The 21,112-nt window shown below is 40.9% G+C and overlaps 1 protein-coding gene across 1 annotated transcript in view; it reads left to right on the top strand.

Moving 5' to 3' along the window:
- Positions 1–21,112, top strand: part of thsd7aa (thrombospondin, type I, domain containing 7Aa) — a 153,060-nt gene that overhangs the window by 77,766 nt on the left and 54,182 nt on the right. Inside the window, exons 5-7 of the mRNA XM_051391019.1 lie at positions 1,392–1,547; positions 4,804–5,007; positions 16,649–16,843. Of these exons, the coding sequence (XP_051246979.1) occupies positions 1,392–1,547; positions 4,804–5,007; positions 16,649–16,843 (555 nt within the window). The remainder of the gene's footprint in view (positions 1–1,391; positions 1,548–4,803; positions 5,008–16,648; positions 16,844–21,112) is intronic.

Genomic DNA, 21,112 nt, shown 5'->3' with positions numbered 1-21,112 from the left:
CTTCACAACATCCACCCAAGTGAAGAACACTCTCCAGGAAGTAGGTGTATCAGTATCTAAGTCTACCATAAAGAGAAGACTTCATGAGAGCAAATACAGAGGGTTCACCACAAGGTGTGAACCATTAATCAGCCTCAAAAATAGAAAGGCCAGATTAGACTTTGCCAAAAACATCTAAAGGAACCAGCCCAGTTCTGGAACAGCGTTCTTTGGACAGATGAAACTAAGATCAACCTGTACCAGAATGATGGGAAGAAGAAAGTATGGAGAAGGCTCATGATCCAAAGCACACCACATCTTCTGTAAAACATGGTGGAGGCAGTGTAATGGCATGGGCCTGCATGGCTTCCAACAGTACTGGGTCACTGGTGTTTATTGATGATGTGACAGGAGACAGAAGCAGCCGGAGGAATTCTGAAGTGTATAGGGATATTCTTTCTGCTCAGATTCAGCCAAATGCAGCACAGATGGACAATGACCCAAAACATACTGCGAAAGCAACCCAGGAGTTTTTTAAGGCAAATAAGTGGAATATTCTGCAATGGCCGAGTCAATCACCAGATCTCAACCCGATCGCGCATACATTTCATTTGCTTAAGACAAAACTTAAAGCAGAAAGACCCACAAACAAGCAACAACTGAAGACAACTGCAATAAAGGCCTGGCACAGTATCATAAAGGAGGAAACCCAGCGTTTGGTGATGCCTGTGGGTTCCAGACTTCAGGCAGTCATTGCCTGCAAAGGATTCAAAATGAACATTTTATTTATGGTAATGTTAATTTGTCCAATTATTTTTGAGCCCCTGAAATGAGGAGACTTTGTATTAAAATGGTTGCAATTTCTAAACGTTTGATAGGATATTTTTGTTCAACCCCTTGAATTAAACCTGAAAGTCTGCACTTCAATTGAATCGCAGTTGTTCAAATCCAATGTGGTGGCAGGCAGAGCCCAAATCATGAAAATGGTGTCATTGTCCAAATATGTCAGGGCCTAACTGACATATGCATGACGCATAGACAAAAATCAAAGAACATTACCAAAATAAACAAACCTAAAAGCAAACAGAGGGTATTTATAAAGTTGTTTCAAAGTTTAGCAACAAAACTGTACAAGCATGGTCACCTTTGGATTTAAAATATAAACAGTGGACACACCTGATGTAACAGTAGAAAACGCCCTGATCAAAAATGAATGGACGGTTGTGATTTAATATCTTACTCACTGTGCAGCTGGTGTTGCAGAGGGAAACACTCTTTCACCATCTTGGCAAACTGGCTTCATTCCCCTATGTGTGATTCCTCTGTCGAACACTGTTTGCAGGGTTATCAGTGACAAGAGCTGTGGAACGCGTTTCTACAGTGAGCCATTGATCATGTCTTTGTCTCCATAGCATTGCGACCAGTGGACAGCGATCTGTGTCTGAGTATCCCCCCAAACACCACCCAGCTCTGCCATATCAGCTGTCCTGTTGAGTGTGAGGTGTCTTTGTGGAGCGCCTGGGGACCCTGCACTTATGAAAACTGCCAGGACCAGGCAGCCAAAAAAGGTAAGACCTCACTGTGAGAATTATAATGCCACTGTGTCATACACTGTTAGTTCTACAAGCACCTCAGAATCTGAATACCAGAATTTACCCTTTGCATAAACGCAACCCCCCCCCTTACCATTCCCCCTTTGGTGCAAGCAGGTTCACTTGAATCATTGCCCCCCAAAATTGACACTACTACTGGCTTTGTGTCACAATGAAAATAGGGCCTCCAGTGCGAAGTAGGCCTATCTTTAATATACGGAGCTATGTCAAGTATGTCGCCTATCTTTTATTGGCACAAATTTCCATCAGACCATTGCATGTATGATCACCAATCAGCTTTATGTCCTCCTTTAAGTAGCCAAAGTATCCCCACCGTGGTCTTGTCACATTGTTTCTCCATAGCAATTCTTTACATTTAATATTGTGGCTGTTGAGCTATCACTTTCCATGTTAACACTAGGGTTAGAGGGTTACTGTTTCTTCAAACGACTGCTCGCCTCTCCAGTCTATGTGACTTTTGGCACATTATCTTATTATGTGCCACAAATTAATTCATTTCTCCCTATATATCGCCCACATGTGTACATGCAGGTCAACTATGTACATATGCAACTGAACAAAACACCCCACAATGTTACTCAGCCATATTGCTGGATGTGTTTTCTTTTATATTATTGGTCATATTAAACTTAGTATAGGCATCAAAGTCAAAATTCTGACCGACTATAGGAGGGCATAAGTTTGGAGTAGGAGCCAAAGCATCATCATCCCCTCCGCCTATTTGGTGGTTGTTGTGCTAGTCCATCAGCAGGGTTGAGGCGGGCGATGCTTCTACCCTTAATTATCCCTGGAACAGCGGCGTCCGCCATGACTAATGCTTGTTGACTCTGCCTTAATGAAGCGCCTCAAATGAAAGGGACTGTTGGAAATTCTCCTCCATGCATCTTAATGATGGATCCGCTCTCACTCACTCGTTTGCTCGCTGAGCTACTTCTGCTCTTGCTGTCGTCTACTGTATGGAAAGTGAACATGAACACACACACACACACACACACACGGAAATCAGTTGGCTTTGATTACAACACGTTAGTTTGATGAATGTTAGTACTTTATCATGTACTGTATGCAGAGGAATACACACCTTTCTAGTATCTGAACAGCTCAGCTAGTTTTTCCTGAGCAATATTGGACCTGAGATTTACATTGCATTCATTTCTTGTAATTTTAACTCTAGGCCGCTGCAGTTTGCAGTATTAAAATAGAATACGTTTGTATGAAGCATAAACACATATGACAGAACACACACAACATATCTTGTTTCAATATGAAAACAATCAGATAAATCCTTGCTTGTTGTTATTGTCCTTTCAGGATTCTAAATAATATATTTTCACACTGTGTATGATATCACATTGGTGATATTTTGCATTACTCAATAGTTTAAAAATATATATAATATTAAATATTATCCTGACATTGAAAGGAGCATCATTGATAACACCAACCAGGTGTCCACTTGATGACAATGTCAGTTCCTGGTTTGGTCAAAATTAATCCTTAATTCAACAAGTTAGATGAAGGAAAAAAAAGCAGCCATGTGACATTAGCTAATCCTTGGGGACAATTCTGCCTGTCAATATATGTCCTTTAAAAATAGTTGTAGTTGCCACTTACATGCCCAGATTGTTATTCTGTTCTATTCTAATGTCTGATAACATTATGGAAAGGATCCCTACAGAGATTATCGTTTAACCAAAAGCAGCTGTAATATCGCTCGCTACAAGACTCCAGAGACAAATCTGGAAATTTTACCTTGCATATTCTTGGAACATCATAACTTTGTTCAAACTGCACAGAAACAAACCAAATCTGTATTGGCACTGTTCTAACAATCACTAGTTCTGGTTCTGTGAAAATATATCTTTAATTCACCAATGTAGATGATAGAAACTACAGTTTTAGTAGCTCTACTCAGCTCTAAACAAACCACAGAGAGGCTGCGATAGCACTGACAGGTGAAGTGAATAAGTTGATGTGTTAGAAGCAGGAAAAATGGGCAGCGTGAGGATTTGAGTGACTTTGACAAGGGCCAAATTGTGATGGCTAGACGACTGGGACAAAGCATCTCAGACACACAGTGCATCACAGTTTGTTGGTATGAGCCTGCAGACCTGGGCACCACCAGGGTGCCTAGGTGCTCATAATGTTATGGCTGATCGATGTATTTTTACATAGCAAATAGTTGTTTGCTGCTATATTAATGTTTAAAATCTTAATATATGTAACCTTTAAATGAAAGACGCTGTCTACAGTTTATTATCTGTAAGCTGTGATTTACTTGAAGCTAAAATTTCACCTCGTATAACACTGTTAATAATGTAAGATTAAAATTGCCACTCTTGAGATTTGAAAATTCTCTTTTAAATTGTGATTTTTTAACAGTACTTTTGATTTGGTATAAAAACATACCTACCTTCTCTACCCTCCTCACTGTTTCTTGAGAATCATTGCACAGCCTTGGTATCCTGAGCTGATATCATGTACATGATAGGTCATCACATATGATTGTTTCCATATATGTGTGTCTTCAGCCTCTTGGTCTGTCAGCAGCTGCCTGTGCACTGCTATCTTGCGGTCATGCTGTTCATAATACACCCTACAGATAGCAAGTGAGTGATGCCTGATAGAATTGAATTCCCTGCACCCCAAGTCTCATCTTCCTGCATATAACCCCCCCCAGATAAAACCTCCATCAATGGGTCTAGACACATGGCGGCACATGTTCTGCTGTCTTGCCTGATTAAAGGTTTTGAGGGGAAAAAGAGAGACAAAAATGAAATAGAAAAGGGGAGATTCTACCGCCTCCACCTGAGTCCTGCAAGCACTCCAGGGCTCCACTGCCTTATCGGGCTGGAGCAGGAGTGTGGATTAGGGGGTGGGTGACCTTGGCTGGGCTGGTGTTAACATCCCCCCTTCCCAGGACCTGGGTCATGGAATCTCATGCCCTTGAGCAGAGGAAACGACACACACATGAACCCCAGTTGAATTAATGGATTCCTGCATGCATTAGTCATTTTGGATAAAAGCTACTGTAATGAGAGGAGAATAAAAACAGTCATTATGTGAAGTTCTTCTTGGATTTTCTGTCAACTTCAGGCTTAATGGACTGTCATGTTAAATGCAATATAATGGTTATAATCAAAGGCACTCTGTGGTTGATTAGCGTGGGGCTGTTCATTTAGTTCATTAGATTCCTGTTGTTCCCCGACAGGCTTCAAACTGAGGAAGAGGAGGATCGTCAATGAGCCGACGGGCGGGACGGGGAATTGCCCCCACCTGGTGGAGGCAATACCGTGTGAAGACCCCAGCTGCTACGACTGGCTGGTGGTTAAACTGGAGGAGTGCGTCCCTGATAATGAGAGGGAGTGTGGACCAGGAACCCAGATCCCACAAGTGCAGTGTGTCAACAGTGATGGTAAGTAGATGTATTCAAACATTTTCCCATAAAGCAGCTGTGTAGGTTTGGGAGTAACTGGGTAACTAAAGCACCTTTCAAATGATCACCACCCTTGGTCCTAAGCAATGATTCAGTGGCTCCATTTCTTAGCACTCTATCTCCACCTCCACCTGCTCTGTCTGTCTTTCTCCTCTCTCTTCCTCTACCGGTTACGGTGCTGTGTGTACCTTTTGTTTATTTTGTGCGTCTCTAAAGCGGGTTTAGCAGACACGAAGCAGAATGGACCTGCAGCGATCTTTTTGACATCTAGTCTGTTTTTCGGGGAGCCCAGAGTGGAATCCTCAGAGACGCCCAATAGAAGTGTCATATCTACATGCATACAGCCTTTTAATAATTTACATTTGTTGGTATGGTGGAAAAAATACATTCACTGCCATGTTGCACGAACACTTTCTAGAAAAGTGCTTTTCTGTCAAATAAAATAAATTCTAGTTGATTTGATTTGTTACTGATGGGCTGTGGCCAAATTAATGTTATGGGGAGGAATAAAACTGGGGTTAAATCAATACTAAGCCTACAGGTAAATTATATGACAGTTTGTGTGAAAATACTGTCCTGTATTGTCAAAAAAACCTCTCAGTTAATGTCATGGAAAGGTCACATTAGAGGTGAGAAGTGCCGAGCAATAAAATTGCAGATTTTCTGAAGAGCTGACACTTTAATGCTGGGAGACAGAAGCATATCGTAATGTGTTGACGTGCATCAACTCGTGATGACACACATCTAGTCAAAGCTGATGTGCAGGCTCACATAGAAAAGAATGTGTGGGTGTGTGATGCACGTCATACACTGCCGGAGTGTGTTGCCCCTGTGGGCAGCACTGTGATTGACTGTTCCTTTTGAGTTACTGTTGATGAAGTCTTCTGTACGTTGCTTTCTTTTCCCGCTCTGTTCAGCAATGATGGCCAACAACCGAGCTCCTTATTTTTAGCAAACTCCAACACCTACTAGATATGATGGTAGGCCTATATACTGTGAGACATTATGAATGTGTTGATCATCCAAGATGTTGCTGTTTGCTGTTGCTGTTTATACTGTGCTATTCCAGTAGCATCTCTGGGTGTATTAGACCATTGTGACAATGTTGCAGATCAATGAAGGTGTCTGTTTATTGTCATATTGGAACTTTATATAATTTCTGTGTCAGTATGGTGAAGTACTTCAAATATAAATATATGTCAAATATATAATTTTCTGGATAGCTGATATTGTCAAGTGGTAAGTGGAAAAGGGCACTTGAAAGAACTCCTAAACCCAAACAACATGTCATAAGTGGAAGAGGCAGAGTTTGAAGACTCAAAGGGAAGCCTCACTCATATCCCTGCCAGAGGTTTCAGAGGTAGTTGAAAGCTCCTCCATAGCAAGGTGCCAGGTGTGGATGAGATTGGCCCTGAGATGCCAACGGCTCTGGACACCTCTTCTGTCACATTGAGGTTGGGGACAGTAGCCTACCTGTGGAATGGCAGACCAGTGTGGTGGTTTCCATTTTTAAAAAGGGGGACCTGAGGTACAACATGCTAGAGAGATTATAATCTTATCTGGCTTGGCAAGATTTTGGAAAACCTTGGATATCACACCAGCTAGCCTAGCACCTAGCCTCCTCCCCTGAATTTATTTCTTTTTTTACTTGTTTTTTTTTTATTTATTTGAAGGTTTTATCCTTAAGTGCATTTTCAGGATCTAAGGAAGTACTTAGATTGTTGGTTCAGACTTGAATAACTTTTGTTGGTTGGACAAAGCAAGACATTTGAAGACATCCTCAACAGAAGTAATGGTTATTCGCAATGGCAGTAAAACTCCAACTATAACCATTTGAATTGCACTCAGCTCTAAGCAGGAAATGTGGTCAGACACAGGCGGCTGTGGCTCAGAGGTAGAGCGGGTCGTTTCCTAATCGGAAGGTTGTGGGTCCGATCCCCAGTGCCACATGTCGAAGTATCCTTGAGCAAGATACTGAACCCCAAATTGCTCCTGATGCTGTGCATCAGTGTGTGAATGTGTATCAATGTTAGTTTCTGTTCGATGGACTTTGCCATCACTGAGTGAATGTGTGTGAAAGGGTGAATGTGACACGTAGTGTAAAAGTGCTTTGAGTGGTCGGAAGACTAGAAAGGCGCTATACAAGTACAGGTCCATTTACACTGGTGTTTGGAACAGTAAATGTACCAGCATTGATGAAGCGGCTCTGTTGAACCCGTGGGCTAATTACCAGATAACTGGAGCCGTTTCCACTTTGTTTAGAGGTTGTGCTCAATGTCTTGTCAGTTTACTCTGCTCTGATTGTTGCAGCTCTGATTACTGCAGAGTCGATTGGCCTCTCTTTGAACCACCACACTGTGGCCCCTATAGCCTTGGCTCACTGCCCAACATTGTAATTGCTGTATGTGTTGTAGGGAGATATTCCGCTGTTTGTGCTATTCTAAGCTATTTTATTGGTTCCCATGTGTGTGTGTGTGTGTGTGTGTGTGTGTGTGTGTGTGTGTGTGTGTGTGTAGGTGTGTGTGTGTGTGTGTGTGTGTGTGTGTGTGTGTGTGTGTGTGTGTGTGTGTGTGTGTAGCTGCTTTCCCCTGGGTTCCAGCACAGACGACTGCCCAACACTGAGCTGGAAGAGAATGTGAGACACTGGGAGAACAGTGCTGGCACTGCCTGAGGGAGCTCTCTCACACACACACTCTGACCTAAAGACTAAGCACCTGCTTCCTCACCATACCAGGCATAACAGCAGGCAGACCATTACATTGTTTCCTTTCTAGACACCTGTAATGCTGGTAGCATTCAAAGGAACAGCATTCTTTGCTCATCTTTATGGCACTAAAGCAGATTCCTTCAGTTGTCTTACACCTACTCACAGTGTTTATTACAACAAAGCTTTTCTCAAGACAAATCCAGAGTTTGTTTTAACTAAAGTTACAGAGAGATAGCAGTTCCAAATGCTATATCTGACTTTAGATATCATATATCAGCAGTAATAACATAAAAAATGTCTGACATTGGATATAAAGTGCAAGAGTTGTTGACTGTTTCCAAAGAACATTTAACTACTGTTGCGCAGTAACTTGATTTCTTCATTTCAAAGTTTCTTGTGGGATCATTTGTAAGGTTTCACTCATTCTGAGACTAAACTTAAAAACTATAAATACAGTGTGCTTGATGGAATGGATGGGATAGAAAGCTTTGACATGTTTCTACAAGCTGGATACTGATGTGGGTCGGTGCGTTAAAGAGACAGACAAATGCACACTGGAAACTTCACTTTAGAGTTCCAATTCAATTCAATTCAATACAATTTTATTTGTATAGCGCCAACTCAAAACAGAAGTTATCTTAGCACACTTTTAAAAATTAGAGCAGGTCTAGACCGTACTCCTTATAATATATATATATATATATATATATATATATATATATATACAGAGACCCAACAGTTCCCACCATGAGCAAGCACTTGGTGACGGCGGCAAGGAAAAACTTGGCAGAAACCTCTGACAGACCCCGGCTCTAGGTGGGTGCCAACTGGTCTGGTCTCAGGGTTCATCGTCCCCTCACAGTCACAGTTGACTTATAAGCCTTTTCCACCAACAGGGAATCAGCAACAATATGGTTAGAGTACTTTGACCAAAAATAAACTGGTTCAGAACCCGGTTTCTACAGGTTGTTGAGCAATGTACACCGCCCTCTGTTGATGACGCATTCTTGATTACAATTGTTTCGCTCCAAACTGATGGAAACGTGGGCTGGTGTGCTAGATAGCACCAGGGTTCCAAGAATCTTTAACGTAACTAGTTCAGGGGCTAGAGCTAATTTGGTTGTCAAGCAGTTTGAATTCTGGATACAAAAGGCTTACGGGATGGTGGGCAGGCAAGGGTAAAAACCAGAAGGCAGCAGTCCAACACAAGAAGATAAATTTAAAAAAAAGCAGGCAAGAAGTCCAATAAACAGGCAAAAGGTCAAACATGCAGTAAATAGGGTAACAGAAAATAGAGGCTTGAAAGCCGGTATAAATGATGAGTGGCTGATGAGGGAATGAGATGCAGGTGAGGAGGTGTGCAGCCTGAATAACATGAATGTACTATTTCTAAATAAATTATGGAAATGAAAATATATATTTAATAGAATAATATCTTCATAGTACAAATACTTGGCTCTGTGTGTTAGCTGTAGTAGCTCTAGTGTCAGAGAAAGTGGCATTATTATCATCATTATAATATAATGTAATATACATGTTTTGTTATTGTAAATTTGTGTAGGTGAACAGCAGCAAGTTTGTTATTTATTTTTAGTGTTAGAAGTGGAAATGAAGCCACCCATGCCAACGTGCCAACATGTAAACCGTCTGAGTTTCTTTTTTCTTGGAGGCGGATATATTACCAGTGATCAGAGTTTCATGGGATCATTAAAGGGACGCATTGCTGAGAAATGTTCATAATGATCATGTGTGTCATTTACACAATAGTAAATTATTTGCAAGTTTGGGAAACGGTGGGTTTACAGTGAGCAGCCTTTACACTGCATTATACATCAAGTGCCATTGGGTCCAATTAAAAGTTAAATCCGCTGGACTCTTGTACTTTTGTACTTCTAGCATGAATGAAGCTCAAAGTTTCAGAGCGTCTGCTTACAGCCGTGAAAGGAATAATATGTTATTAAAAATAACACGTGTTTCTTCAGGGAAAGGTGGGAGAAGAAAACAACTGGGATTGTTATATATGATATTTTCTTTCTTTGATTTCTGTTCATTTTTGCTCATCAGACTCTAATTCACTTATAAATGAAAGAGACGCTCAATGCCGACTTCCACCCCTCTCACATATTCTCTGAGGCAGTCTGAGGAAAAGCAAACATTTGTTTTGGTTAACCACATGAGCTGGAACACCTTGAGAGCAGTTTTAATTCAATTATTTTTTCAGGGGTATGATGTGAGATTTATAGGATGTAAGCTGCTGGGGAAATGTCCACTGGCAGATAGTTAAAGGTCCAGTGTGTAACATTTAGGAGGATCTATAGGAAGAAATAGAATATGATATTAATAGGTATGTTTTCATTAAAAAATCAGGTTCTGCTGTTATTGTGAGTGAGGTGTACATAGGTGACATATAGGTCAGAGAACTGAAATATGTAGGAACTCACTTTTCATTAATTAATCAATTATGACCTTAATATTCTAAGTTCATCCAATATTTTCTCTTTTCTTTTTCCTACCCAAATTGCATCTGTGTGTGTGTGTGCGTGTGTGTGTGTAGGTGTGTGTGTGTGTGCGTGGGGGGGGTATGGCAGTTATGGGTAGATTCCTGAACCATAACACAGTAGCTGCTAATGAGGGCTCTGGGGAGAACGAGAGAGAGGAAGAGAGGGTGAGAGAGAGAGATGGGGGGTTGTAAATCAGTTTCCATATTATACACATAATCAAGGTCCCCATTCACAAGCTGCAGTGCTCCATGTTGGTGCAGTGGCAGCAATTACCATCTTCCTCACACCAATCTGACTTGTTCTCTACAACTAATTATCTTTACTCTCTTTCCCCTGAAAAATTAAAAGCAAAGTGTCCTTGAAAGATAATTTATTATGAAGCAGAAGGATGTATCAACACTGCTTAGATTATAGCTTTCACTTTTTTATTGTTCAGATTTACAGCGCAGAGTTTATCCTCTAGTGTTCTTATCAGTTAGGAATAAAAGAAGTAATTGCTGAATGTTAACGCTGCATGTAATAATAGACATTTCATTATCGGGAAAAAGAGGTACAAGTGGAGCCTCATATTACATGATTAAAGTGAAAAATTCATGACATATTTACTAAGTCAATTGTTAATTTACAGATCCTGTAGGTTTACCTTGTTTCATGTTTAACATGAAAATGTGAGCTTGCTTCAGCAAAGTCACATGCTCATTTTTCCAACGCCAAATTTGTCCTCCCATCCTATAAACTACAAGCAGTGGGCAGCCGTTGGTGCCTGGGGAGCTACTTGGGGTTCAGTGTCTTGCTCAAGGACACTTTGACACATGGACAGGGGGAGCTGGGGACCGTTCAGGATAACTGCTCCCAAAACCTAGTTCTGGTACTGTTTTCATTCGCTGGAAGTAAAAAAAAAAAAAAGAAGAAGAAAAAAAACTATTTTAAATGAAATTTTAATTTGCAACTTTTTTTTAATGTTTTTTTTTGTGTCAATTAGCAATACGTTTTCCATTCCCCTGATCAGACAAAACAAACACTAACAGTAGCATAAGAAACACCCGGTGACTAGGCACAGAATGATTGAAGCTATTGCTGGAGCTGTGATTATGGCTATGACAACAGCCAAACCTGTTTCTTGACTATTGCTCTTGATAGGGCTGTAGGTTGTATGTGATGTATGTGTTAATTAGTTATTGAAGCTATTTCATGTCGTGTTTGACAGCTGAGCTGGGTGGAACTTGGTTCCGCGGTGCCAAACCTGATCACTACTGCACAGACTGTGACTTGGTGGTTAAAGATGGCAGAGGACGTATCCAGGATAATTGGCTCCATTTTGTACAGTGGGAGGAAGTGGAGATGTGCTGTCCATCTTAATACGATGATGATGTGAACCTAATGCTTCTATCAAATATGACAGATATGACACCTGACACCGGAGTTCATGAAGAGCTCAATGAACCCTCAGCCAACACAATGTCAAGCCACAACCCATGCATGTAGATGAAGATAAATGTAGATACATTTTCAAAACCCGTGATCATAACAGCAAAAGCCACCGCTGTGGCCAAGACTATACTCATAATTACAGCAACAGCAATCCAAAAGCTATAGCCATGCCCTAATTGTATCACAGCATGTTAGCCAGAGCCTCACCAATCACAGCCATGGCTGCAACTACAGTTGAGACACTGCAGAGAACTACAAACACAGTCGTAGCTAGCAATAGCCAGCCACAGCAGAGGAAGTGCCCAGTCTTGCCGTGGTCACAGACAGTAACATCTTGTGTTTCCTCCAGAAACTGAAAAAGTATTGACACAGAAAGAAAGAAAAGATAGCATTAGTATAGACTGTTGTGTGAACACATTCTTATATGAAGAGGAAAACCCTAAAATGTCACTTATCTTTTAATCAACCCTCACATATCCATTGCTCCATCCTTCACTTATTCCTTGGGGCACTCTTTATTATCTGAATCCATTTAAATGGCTGATGAGTACATCCAAGTAGTCCCAGCCATAAAAGAAAAACTCCTCAAGGTGACCTCATCTTCATCTGTCTGTCTTTCTTCTTTCTTCTTCTCCTTCCATCTCCTGAAAGGCACTCAGCTGAAGAGGCGTGGGCTTCCTTTTATGGCACCCTGTTGAATCAGACTCATTGGTAAATTAGATTAGCGCAGCTTGTGCCACACAGTCAGCTTGGATTTGGTCTGCCTTTCTTCCCCATTAGCTCTGACTGCGTGAGAGGCAATCTCCCCCGGATGTGGCAGAATTGAATAGAGGAGTTGTCTGGTACATTTCCATCAACACAGGTTCAGACAGCGGTTTGACTTGTCTGATGTTTGTAATGTTAAAAAAGAAAGTTTTCCCTTTGATCGTGTCAATTGCTTGCTGAGCTCAGGGCGAACTGATATCACTTTAGCTTCTCAGATCTGTGAGTTTAGCGGAATGGTTTTGAACACTGTGCGGAACAGGAGAGGAAGAGTTTCAGAGAAAGCACCTTCCTTGCTTTCTCTGAAACTCTTCCCTTCTGCTCGGCTACAAGGCTTCTTCTGATATTCCTTTCATTTACACTGAACGTCATCCATTTCCCAAAAAGTGATACACCATGTTTTCTGAGCTGCCACCACTATGTTTAATGTGTGGGTGAAGTCAGGTAACTAGATAGATCCTGGTCCTGCTAGTGGTCATTGTGCTTGCATGTACACCCATCAGGTTAGAAGTCCTGACATAGCTAATTTATAATTCCAAAATTTGTCATGTCAAACTAACAAAGATCTGTTGTCTGGACCAAATTTAAAATATTTTTATTGTGAACATATGCACAACCAGTAAAGAGCCAATAGGATCCAAATATTGCCATGTTCAAGTGTAAGTCTTAATGTAAGTTGTAAGTTTTAATTGATGTTTTCCCAAACAGGGCTTACACCTGGTCTTAAGTTAAGTCAGTTATAACTTGATGTTCTAAGTTCGACCTAATAGTTAGGCTGGTCACACCATCCACAGTTCTCGGTAAGACTAGGAGCATGCATCAAAATCTAGGCTGATTAGTACAGCCTGTAGTTATTGATACTTTCTGTTCTATGGATGTAGTTTACTAAGTAGTGAAAATGTTTGTCATCAGTGGCTGAGAACATGAAAAACAAAAGGTGTAAAATGGAAAGGGTTTATGCTCCTATGTGCGGTAAATGTCATGGCACTTTGCCTCGTAAATATATATATATATAATATATATTAAATTTTAATATATCTACATAATATATCTATATCTGTGTACAACTAGAGTCAGGGGGTCACTAGTAGTGCTCATACCCCTGGGAACCATATTTCATGGCAGGCTGAGTTGAATGGATGGGAAATGATCTCAAATTACCACCACAGCATGACATTATATATTATTAATGGTCCCTCCTTTCTATCTGGATGTCTTTGGACTTAGTGTTGGTTTGTGTTAACCAGTGTAGACTGTGTGTGAGTTCAATTATCAAAAGCCAGCGTCACCTAGTGCTGACATCATGAAAGCCATCAGTGTCATACAGACACTTCAATGATTTCGTCCAGCATCTATCACATGGAAGTCTTCTATTACCCCTGTCAAGGCTCCATACGTCCCCCACCACCAACCCCACATCCATGTGGCATCCCTCAGAGTTTCTCTTGACTGGCGTTTTATTGATCTACTGTTGTCTCCCTGTGATGAAAATGGATCTGTTTTTTCCCTGGGGTCCCAGACGTATCACTCAGCTCACTGGTTGTCTTCCAGCCCTTCACAATGAGATTTTCACAGATATGGTCCTTCAGCGACAGGATGGGCTGGGATTGACTGGGATGGAGGGTGAGGACAGCCTGCAGATCTTCAATATTGGTCCCATCAGCATATCAGCACCCCCACCCTTCCAAACACAAATCCTTGAAAATACATCACAAATAAACCAATGTGCATTCCCCTTAAGTATCTGTATTGACAAACTTAAACCTATCCCAACAACACCTGTATACCCCTTACTGTGACCCTGAGCTTGGTGCCAGCAGGCAAGTGACTTAACCTTTAAGGTTTCAGCAGTACATCTGAGCCTCTAATTCTGCAAGTCTCCGTAAAGGAATGAAACGCTTTGACATTCATTCAGCCTGACTAATTAGCAAGTTGTATCCTCTTTGTTTCTGGGCACAGTGACTGCATACAACATGACATCTTGTCACAGTGATGTTTCCAGCTTTGGTACTAGAGGAGATTGCCTTTTAACACAACCAACATCAATGTTTTCTGATCACACAGTAGGGGTTCAAGATACTTCCAGAACAATTATAAATTGCTGTTTAAAAATGATTAAGACTGTTTGCTGACCATTATAGCTGCAGTAGGTAACTTTCATCAAAACTACTTTTCGTCATATTTGCTGAAACATTCATTGTATCCTGACAGTGGTACATGAGACAGACTTTTTTTTAACACCAGTTTATCAGTGCTGCTCACCTGTACTCACAGTCCATATGTAGCAACCTGTACTGTGGATGGAGACACTGCAGTACTGGACAGATGGAGAAGCTTGTTCCTCAAGAAATAGCTTACTTAACTCCCCCTGAAATCACAGGTTGTTGGTGTGTCCAGTCATTATGCTAAGCTAAGCTAATAAGCATAGTTCTTAAAATATTATACTATTTTGTCAGACATGTCTCTGCATATTACACTGCTGTAAGATAAAATAGGATTTTCCAACATGACAAAATATTTTTCTTAATTTTCAGCTTTTCAAATGGCTCGCCTTTACATTTTCAAACATCCATTTGCTCTACTTTAAACAGCCTTATCTGCTTTAGTGAACTATGTCAGAGTGCAGTATGTTGAAGTATTAATGTCCAGTTAAGTGTTATTAAATCATTCATAAAGGTCAAGACTGTGTCATTTATGAACTGCACTGATTGAAAAAGTATGCAAACACATTTTGGCTAACTGACGCAATATAGTCAGACTGCTTAAGCCTTTCTACGATTTAACATGTACATAGTATATGTGTGTCCAATTTTAGTTACTGCAGCATAGATAAATTGTGCAATGATGCTTCATGATATATAGTTTTGTTTCACTGTCCTATGCCCCTGTGAAAGATATATTACCCAATACGCTCTGCTCAGACACGCTGATGTAGCGTGTTTCTGCTCAGGGTAGCTGTCAAAGTGAGCAGTCTTAATCAGTCCTGTTCATTTCAATTAAATTCAATTAAATTCAATTTTATTTGTATAGCGCCAATTCATAACAGAAGTTATCTCAGGACACTTTTCAAATAGAGCAGGTCTAGACCGAACTCTTTATAACATTATTTACAGAGACCCAACAGTACCACCATGAGCAAGCACTTGGCGACAAGGGCAAGGAAAAACTGCCTGTTAAAAGGCAGAAACCTAGGACAGATCCTTCGGCTCTAGGTGGGTGGTCGTCTGCCTTTCCTTCATTTATAAAGACATCAGCATTGTGTTTTGTTTTGTTTTATATTATGCACAGCTCTCTTTGATTTTGTTAGTTTTTTTCAATTGTGGCATGTATTACATGCAGTATGCTTTTTAACAATACACTTAGTTATTTCAATGCTTTGGATCAACATGAGGGGGCCCGATAACCGGTCAAAATGGGGTCTAATCACAGACACAGTATAGTGCCTGATTCCTCACAATGACCTCAACAAACTAACCATTAATAGCCTAATGATTCAGTCGGCATAAACCATTTCTTGATATCACAGAAACAACATGTACTTGTTTTTTGGAGTGGAATGTGAAACCAAACAATTACTTTTTTTCCAATGGACAAAATGCTTTTGGTCCCAAACAATTACCATTACAATCTTAGCAGCAATCATTACTTCTGCTTGTTTTGTGGTGGTTTTCACCTCGTAGGGATTGTTTTCATGGCAAGTATCCGGTATGAGCAACAACTCGATACAGGCAGCAAAAGTTCTCCCCTGTGCATAGCCCACCAGTCACAGGCCATTGTAGAGATGACTGGAAGATGGTTTAGCCAATAACATCATGAGTGTATGACAGCATTACATTGAGGAAATTATGATTGTTTCTTTGCATAAACATTGTATAAAGTGACAATCATCCTTAGACCGTTCATTCTGTTGACTTTTATCGAAATATGTAGTATATTACAGCTCTGATAAACCCTGACCATTACCGTGTGTTGTTGAGTCTCCAAATAGCCATTTTATGTGTCCAGCTAGAATAAAACAATTCAGAGTGCTCAATTGCAGTACTTTTGATCACATAAAACAAAAATGTAATTACGTGAAGAGAAATACATAAATGTTTTGCCATTTTTATACCTCTGTAAATTTGGTTTGGTATCACTTACTCTGGCTAACACCAAGGAGTTAGCTCTCAGAAGATTTCAAAATCTTACATTTTTCAAAAAGTTGCTTTTGTCCATCCAGGTGAATATGTGGAGAGGCAGCTCTGCCGTGATGCCATCCTGCCCATGCCGGCCATTTGTGAGGTGCCTTGCCCAAAGGACTGTGCCCTGAGTCCCTGGACCCCATGGTCTCTGTGCTCCCACACTTGCTCTGGAAAAAACACGGAGGGCAAGCAGACCAGAGCTCGCTCCATCCTCGCCTATAACGCAGGAGAAGGTAAGAACTCTAGCAGAACACAGTCACACTGACATAAGGCTTTGCCAATATATGGACCTTTCAATCGAGTGACCCTTACTAAGTCCCTCCTCTTTTGGAACATTGGTCAACTTTCTCCTTTCCTGGCTAATCTACATCAATCATTAGCTAGCTAATTACTGTTGTTTTGCTAATATTAGCTATCAGATATAAATAGCTAGCTATAGAAGTGTAGATCAAATAAAAACGACATATATATTAGTAGCTAGTTAAATACATCAATTGTTACTTAGTTAACATTATTAGCTGACTTAAGACTTTTATCTTTTAACCATCTTCAACATAGATTAGCCTAGCACATAGCATATCTTAGTACTGGAAAGGAGAAAGCTGATCGAACCATTCTGACCGATGCTTGCTCAACTCTTATTGGAGCGCAAAGCAGAAAGGGGCGGGACTCAGGAAGGGTCAGTTAGGAATCAGTGTCATCTGATATGAACACGGTCAAATTGCACAGTGATGCTAGTAGTCTTACAACCGTGGTCTTTGCCATATTTCTCCTGTGCCTCTCCTCCTTATATACTACGAGTGAAATGTCAAGGTGAAATGAATGATTATGTGTTCCTCTACAGCGACTGCAAAGGTTGTGGCGTGGGTTACTGTGATGCAGGGTAAGAAGGGACTAGAAGAATAACTAGCTTGTTTACACTCACATTGTCAAACTTTATTGTACAGCATGTTCATGCCTTTTAAACGTTCATGAGGACTCTGCCTTTATTTCTGTTCAAGGTCCTTCCCTGCTGTCCTTGGTCCGTCCAATCTTCGGTACATTCATATTTGATGTTCTTAGATGACAGCAAGTGATTTTTGCTGATGTAGTATGTAGTCTCCATATGTTTAACTAGAGGGAAACAAAAATGTGGCTACATTGATGTAATCTCTTCCCACCGGTCTGCTGGCCCAGCAAAATCCCTGTGCTTTTAGAATAGAAAAAAAAACCTCTAACACACTAGTAGTAGCATTGAGTATTCCTTAGCCTTAAGTGTTTCAAACCCCAAGGTAAGTGGTGGGTATCTAAGTGGTGCTGGAATGATACTGAAGCGATTGCCTCTGGGTTAAAGCCCAACCCAGGGAGCTGCCAATCACACTGTGAGAACTGAGCCGTTCTCACCAAACATCGTTATGAGAAAAAAACAGGAGGCTGCACAGATGGTTAGCGTCTGGGTTGGCAGCACATCAGAATTGTATTTTTTACGTCCCTGCTATCATTTTAACAGCTCTTGCCGTCTGACTTCTGGACCACATTGCGTGACATGCTGTGTCTGGCATATCTGCAACAATGCAGCATCCACGCTGGAGTAAGGAGACCCCTCATACATAATGGATTTCCATGTGAATGGATACTCCTACTCCACAGTGCATGCTGGGCTTCAGGAGAATGTCCATGTCAGAGCGTGGTGCAGGCTGCAGGTTGCAGGGTGCAACTTGTTTATTAGCTTCCCTAGCATTTAGGTGGCAGACACTGCTGCAGTATTAGATGGATGACAGTTGACAGAACACGGGGCCAGGCAGGTTGATGTGGTGTGTGTTGAATAAAGTGTCAAGTCACATAGACCTTTCCTGGCCATCAGCTATAGCAGAATAAGACAGGCTGGAAAGTATTCAGCATGCATCACAAGACAGAGAGTGGAAGAGTAGGGAGGATTGAAGTGCAAGAACCCAGTGCAAGATTTAAATCTGTTGGACCCTTTCCATGAATAACGGTGCACACCGTTGCCATGACAGTGATGTCTAATTCTTATAAGGCTTTTTTAAAAGCTGGGTCTATGGTGAAACTACGGTGCCTGCGAATGACATGAAAAAACCAACAAACTGGAGCCACTTTTTGTCCACTCTGGGTTAGTGATCATTAGAAGGGTCATTCTAAGGTAATGAAAACACAACAGTTCTTATTTTCAGGGGATTAGTATATACTAGACGCATCCTGGAAAACCTGGAAACCAAATCACCCAATACTGGAAATAAACCTATATATATATAAATCTATATCATTATATATTATATATTATATATCTCAGATTGCATACATAAAGGTGCATATTTTGTAGTAGGATAAGCTACACCAGATGTGGTTCACACCAGATGGGGACTTGACTTGCAGCGATCTTTTCGGGATCTGGTCAATTTTTTCAGAGCCACAAGCGGAATTCTCAAGAAAGCCCAGTAGGAATGCTGTAGATGGTCTTATATACATGCTTACAGACCAATAATGATCAGATTACATTTACATACAGTTGTTGTGGTTGATAAGTACATGCACAGCAATGTTGATTTACGTGCAACAAACACTTTCTACTTGGCTAATTTGAAAAAAGACAGATTTTCTGTAAATCACAGTACATTCGATTTAAACTGTGTCCAAATTAATTTTGCAGTCGTAAACAGCAGCAGAAAAATCAACCAGCCAAGGGTGCCAAAAAAGCAAGCTAAGGCGGGGTATGCTATAAACACCTACCAGCTACCTGTAATGAATGTGGACCCTGCATCATTAAAAAGGAGAAATAAAACTGGGTTTAAATGTGTCAATACCAGAGCATCTGATAGGCGAGCGAGCAGGGGGATATTGGATGGAGAGCATTTGGAGCAGATTTTATAAAAGGTTGGAGCGTCACCTTATCTTCCACTCCATCTCACTCCAATGTCACTCCGGTTTTGCTGCAGTATGCCTACCACTGGTACCCCTGTACGTGTCCCCAGGATCATTTCCACGATCATTTGTCAATTAATGCATTAGTGGGAACCTGGCTGTTTATATCAGAAGTGCATTTCTCTGTGCTGCACAACCGGAACTCTGACATAGTTATGGATATTATATTCCATTTCTGCCAATATATGTCACACAGTGAACCTTTAAAGCTGCAGTAGGTTATTTTTATAAAAATATATTTTTTTATGTAATTTGCTGAAACTTTCACTCTATCCTGACAGTAGTACATGAGACAGATAATCAGGTTCCTCTGGCTCCTCCTAGTGCTCCTAATGGGATTTTCAAGAATCTACCGGGCCTGAACAAAAACAACCAATCAGAGTCGAGAGAGATAGTCTCCTTTCCAGGTTGTCAAATACGCCGCCAGTTGTCCGCTATTTGACCCTGGGAATGATACTCAACAATCAGCTATCTTTAAGCTTCCAACCCAAAGCGCCTTTATCCTTCTCGGCTCTGATTGGTTATTTTCGTCCAGGCCCGGTGGATTCTTGCAAATGTCAATAGGAGCACAGATTTTTTATTTCAATTATTACTCTCAGAACATTTCGGCAAATAAATTATTTTCATAGAGGTCACCTACTGCAGCTTTGATGTCATAGTTTTGATCATCATTCCATGCGATAAATCGTACCTATCAGCTTTTCTAACTTTTGATCCCTATTGGAAAAAGTTGTTGCAGGATAGCTCAGAATTAACAAACTGTAGTAGAGAAAAAAATACAAAGAAATACACCAATACGTCGCAATTTGCTGCTTTCTTGCATGACTGCAGAGTCATGAAGAATTACAATGTGTTTTCAGTTAACCATTAGTTGCATAATCACATTCACATATTCACACTACACAATCATATAAATATGAAGGCAGCGTGTACTAGTGTTGGTATGAGCTAATTATTTAGGTCAAGATGAACATTAAGAATGACAGGAGGAGTTATTATGTGGAGAGACAATAATATGTGGAGACAATGGTGATACAGAGTAGACTGAGAATTCTTCACTGGGCAGCTAATCTGCAGCCGTTCGAGCTGTGCATTTTTCAAATACATGTTTAATTGGTAGCACTTAAATATTTATCAATTAATTATTTCATTAGCCCGTGCAGCAATAATGGTGTCCTTCTATGTGCTAATGAGCTCCAGGCCTGATAAATGACTGCCCTGATGAAATCCAATAATATGGTTTATAAATGACCCTGTGAAGGACATCACCCCTGTGCTGTTACAGCGAGGTCAGCCACATCTTCTGTCTGAGGCTCTGTCTCATGTCCAATTCAGACGCTCCATCTCCGACTGAAAGGTGGCGTTCAGTGCCTTCTAAGGCGCTAATGGCTGACCTTCTCCTCAGGGGTTCTCTTTTCCCAAGGTGGTCGCGGCTGCTAATGACAAGGTTTCACAGTGAAGAGGGTCACATGGTGTGCACACCCCACCTGGGGCCATATCCAAGCTTCTGGCTCTGTATAGACATTGTGCCCCCTGGGTCATCACATCTCTGTCGATCCTCGCAGCCTCTCGTCCCCCAGAGA

Source organism: Dicentrarchus labrax, unplaced genomic scaffold (genome assembly GCF_905237075.1).
Source record: "Dicentrarchus labrax unplaced genomic scaffold, dlabrax2021, whole genome shotgun sequence".
NCBI classification, from domain to species: domain Eukaryota; kingdom Metazoa; phylum Chordata; class Actinopteri; family Moronidae; genus Dicentrarchus; species Dicentrarchus labrax.
Note: the sequence above shows the minus strand (reverse complement) of the source record. Positions and strands in the feature narration are given on the sequence as shown.